Source organism: Ascidia mentula, chromosome 1, assembly GCF_947561715.1.
Source record: "Ascidia mentula chromosome 1, kaAscMent1.1, whole genome shotgun sequence".
In the NCBI taxonomy this organism is placed as follows: domain Eukaryota; kingdom Metazoa; phylum Chordata; class Ascidiacea; order Phlebobranchia; family Ascidiidae; genus Ascidia; species Ascidia mentula.
In genome coordinates, this window is record NC_138566.1 from 3,869,472 (window position 1) to 3,873,523 (window position 4,052).

The window sequence follows — 4,052 nt, forward strand, 5'->3', positions numbered from 1 at the left end:
AGTAAAGTGCGAACAGATATTTAACAAGTTACAACGAAAAAAAGGTTTGTCGTCGAGCCGGATGCCTGAAGACTGCGAGTTTCGCCGGAAAGCCTAACACCGTCTGCAGCCTTCGGTGTTCCAATTGTGTGAAGAATTGAGTAGGGAAACATGCGTGTTGCTGCAAGGTATATTAGTCTATCATTAAATCATAACCAAAAATTATTTTTTCATTTTTTTTCCTTTGCTGGATATGGATGATCTTACAAAGGGATTATCTTCATTGGTTCTACAAATGTGTACTTGGTTAATATTTTGCCTTACTGTACATTACAGCAATATATTTCAGAAAAACAAACGTCATTTGTAATTATTTTTTTTCGCCTGGAATTAGTCTAATCAAATAGAACTGGACCTTACTTACCAATAAAGGGAATCGCTTTGTAAGATCATCCATATCCAGCAAATTTAAATACACAATTAAGCAACAAACATTTTGTGCACTTTTTCGTAATTACTGAAAGAAAAACCAGACCGAAGTAAGGCAACTTTTCTATTTTTGGAACGCCCAGAGAGTAAATGCAATTACGTGTTGTTTGCCAAGTACCTGTCAAGTACCTGCGAAGTACGGACAGAAAACCAACTTATATTAACTGCCGTGCTAGAATATGATCAATAAACACATCATTTTCGTCCATTATACCAACGAACTTTATATAAGATCTAAGTTACATTTTTTTACATACAACGAAAGTGTGACATACTTTAGTTAACATAAACGGAGTAATCCAAAACATTTTCATTCATAGGATTCATCATCACATTATGTTTACACTATCAACGTGCAAGTGTAAGAGCTACTCAACTGTGATTACTCCAAAAAACAACAGCGTATGCGAAGACTGAAGGGACTAACACAAACTATAGCGCATCGTTGAAGTGTAAACCTCTGTAATTATGATTATCTCTAACCTCAAGAGCAACATTTTGAGATTTGGTCAATGAGTTCGAAGCCACAGGTAAGTGATTATCTTGCGCCAATACAAATATTGTTCGTGTTTGACAAATATTTACAAGGCAAACAAAAAAACATCAACACTGTTATTTAATCGCAACTTACACAACTGATTTACCCTTTGGCCCCTTGCACTGTACGGTAAACGCTGGCGACAAAACGACCACTACCAAAGACAAAGTAATGAACAAAGTAATGTTGTGCTGATTAAGCTGAATGATTTATAACGGATGTGGTGACTTGCATTAAATGTATCGGTGAAACCACTCATCTTAACTATTGTTTTAAAAGGAAACAAGTCCACGGCATGCAACCAATAATATATATGATGTTATTCAAATTAGCCTACATACTAATCAAACTTGTCTTGGCTAAACTACCTATCCGCAAAATTTTTGATACAAAAATCTTTTCTGTTTTGTATGATTTTAAATAAATTTTATTTGCAATTACAACGATAGAATAATGCACAGAAAAGTCTAACATCAATAGTTGTCATAAACCGTTGCAGTTTTGCAGAAAAAAGACGCCATTTTTGTGGGTCAATCTTGACAATGACATTTTGCAATTATATTTCACTTTGTTTATTAGAGTAAATACCCCGAGCAGAATCGAAATTTTATTGTTCAGTTTACTTTTGGAGGTCTGTGAACACATGACGAAATAAGTCTATGTCGCCGAGAAAGTTTGGGATATCTTTACGTGAAGAAAAATATACCGTATTGAAAGTAGTAAACTGATAAGAAGGGAAAATATAGCTGTAGGGCTAATTATATTTCCAATTTAACTTTGGATGAACAATAATCTCCATCATGTTGATTTTGTTGGCGATGTTCTTTAAAAGCCTGATAGGTTTGATCAGCCCAGTAAGCATTCTTTTTTGAATTTTGGCAATTCTTCTTCCAAAAGTTTACAAATTCCTCTCGATTCATGTCAACCACCTTATCATACATTTCTTGCACCTTAAACAGTAAAAAAAAGAAAACCGTTTCAAAATGCCGAGGATTAAAGTGTATAGCCTTTCGAACTCAGTAAGTTGATTTATTTTTCTCCTGAAGCCTGTGCAAGCAGCCAAATTTTATCAAAAAAATCATCAACATTTTTATTCGTCTATGACGTCATAATAATGTTTAGAAAACAAGACAACTTGTTCCTGCTGTGCAGTAGACAGTATATAAACAAAGTGAGCCAATAATAGGATTTTAGTGAGCTGTATACAGGTGGCCATCACTACTTCGACCTATGAGGTCTCAACAGTGCAGCTTGGTGTGATTCTTCTGGACGACTCTGCCGACCAAACAGTTTGCATAGTCACCATTAAGTGGAAGCCTGGCCGTTTGGTCGGCAAAGTTGTCCACAAGAGTCAGCATAAACACTAGGCCGTGAAGAAATAAATTTCGTCTAAAACACTGTACCGTAAAACCACTGTCGGCCATAAATGTTGAGTATGCCTTATCCATGCCTGGTACATCAGTCCATTCCATATCCGCAACAGGTATGTTGAGAAACTTATCTCTTTTAAGATTCTACAAATATGTACTTGGTTAATATTTTGCCTTACTGTACATTACAGCAATATACTGCTTATTTTGTCGCCAGGCATACTAATTAATCGGAATTGCTCTTCTGGCACTTAGTGTCTAAAGTGTTTATTTGAAACCAACGTTTCGTTCTGCCATCCGGCGAGACTTCTTCAGGGTTAACCCGTTGGTTTTAAATAAACACTTTAGAAACTAAGTGCCAGAAGAGCAATTCCGATTAATTACAGCAATATTTCAGAAAAATAAACGTCATTTTTCTTTCATTTTTTCGCCTGGAATTAGTCTAATTAAATAGAACTGGACCTTACTTACCAATTTAGAGAATCCCTTTGTAAGATCATCCATATCCAGCAAATTTAAATACACAATTAAGCAACAAACGTTTTGTGCACTTTTTCGTAATTACTGAAAGAAAAAACAGACCAAAGTGAGGCAACTTTTCTATTTTTGGAACGCCCAGAACAGGGAGTAAATGCAATTACATGTTGTTTGCCAAGTACCTGCGAAGTACGGACAGAAAACCAACTTATATTGCTAGAATATGATCAATAAACACATAATTTTCTTCCGTTATACCAGCGAACTTTATATAAGATTTAAGTTACATTTGTTTACATACAACGAAAGTGTGACATACTTTAGTTAACATAAACGGAGTAATCCAAAAAATTTTCATTCATAGGATTCATCATCACATTATGTTTACTCTATCAACGTGCAAGTGTAAGAGCAACAACGTGTGTGAAGACTGAAGGGACTAACACAAATTATAGCGCATCGTTGAAGTGTAAACCCCTGTAATTATGCATTATATCTAACCTCAAGAGCAAAAGTTTGAGATTTGGTCAATGAGTTCGATTTGTGATTATCTTACGCCATTACAAATATGGTTCGTGTTTGACAAATATTTGCAAGGCAAACAGAAAAACATCAACACTGTTATTTTTTCGGGTTTGTAGAGTGGCGGAGGTTGGATTGCAACACGGCAATAAATCACAGTGTGTCTGCGGACAACAAATTCTCTGTACTCATAGCGTTAACATAATTAACCTCCCAAATTACATGCATGTATACTATACTGACCATATTGCAGAGTCAAAACTTAAAAATATTTTTAAAAAAAGGCAATTCTTCCTCCTGGTTGCTGCAACAACCTCTCATTTGCGATGATGACTTGGTTGGTATGTCATGCATAAAAATTAATTTTATGCAACATGTTGGCAAACAAAGTTAAACTTAAAATGGCCAACGCTGGGAAACACGTTGGAACATATCGTGACAAAGCTTCGCTAAAGGCAAGTTGTCACGCGAAATAAATACGCCCATTGTTAAGCAAATATATTTCAGAAAATTTAGGCGGCTCCCCGCTTGAAAATTGTCACGCGATGCAATTTTATTTCAGAAACCTAAAAAAGTATGTGTATAGGCAACAACAAAAAACTAAATAATCTCTTAGCATTGACTTGTGAAGCTTGCAAAACAATTCACAGCAGACAAACAGGCAAGCATGTGTAGAA

At 35.4% G+C, this 4,052-nt stretch overlaps 1 protein-coding gene across 1 annotated transcript; it reads right to left on the bottom strand.

Moving 5' to 3' along the window:
* Positions 1 to 1,425: 1,425 nt before the first annotated feature.
* LOC145912996 (uncharacterized) lies at positions 1,426 to 2,936 on the bottom strand. The gene is made up of 3 exons (XM_083000492.1): positions 2,848 to 2,936; positions 2,410 to 2,520; positions 1,426 to 1,956 (listed from the first exon to the last, which is right to left on the bottom strand). Exons 1-3 carry the CDS (start codon positions 2,878 to 2,880, stop codon positions 1,765 to 1,767), a joined length of 336 nt encoding a protein of 111 aa, XP_082856618.1. The 5' UTR covers positions 2,881 to 2,936; the 3' UTR covers positions 1,426 to 1,764.
* Positions 2,937 to 4,052: the final 1,116 nt, after the last annotated feature.

What these genes read in the sequence shown, in the direction of transcription:
- LOC145912996 (XM_083000492.1), bottom strand. Translation starts at nt 2,880, where the DNA reads ATGGATGATCTTACAAAGGGATTCTCTAAATTG. An exon ending in CAAAGGGATTCTCTAAATTG is followed by an intron (nt 2,521 to 2,847) that starts GTAAGTAAGGTC and finishes ACATATTTGTAG; the next exon opens with AATCTTAAAAGAGATAAGTT. An exon ending in TGGCCGACAGTGGTTTTACG is followed by an intron (nt 1,957 to 2,409) that starts GTACAGTGTTTT and finishes TTACTGTTTAAG; the next exon opens with GTGCAAGAAATGTATGATAA.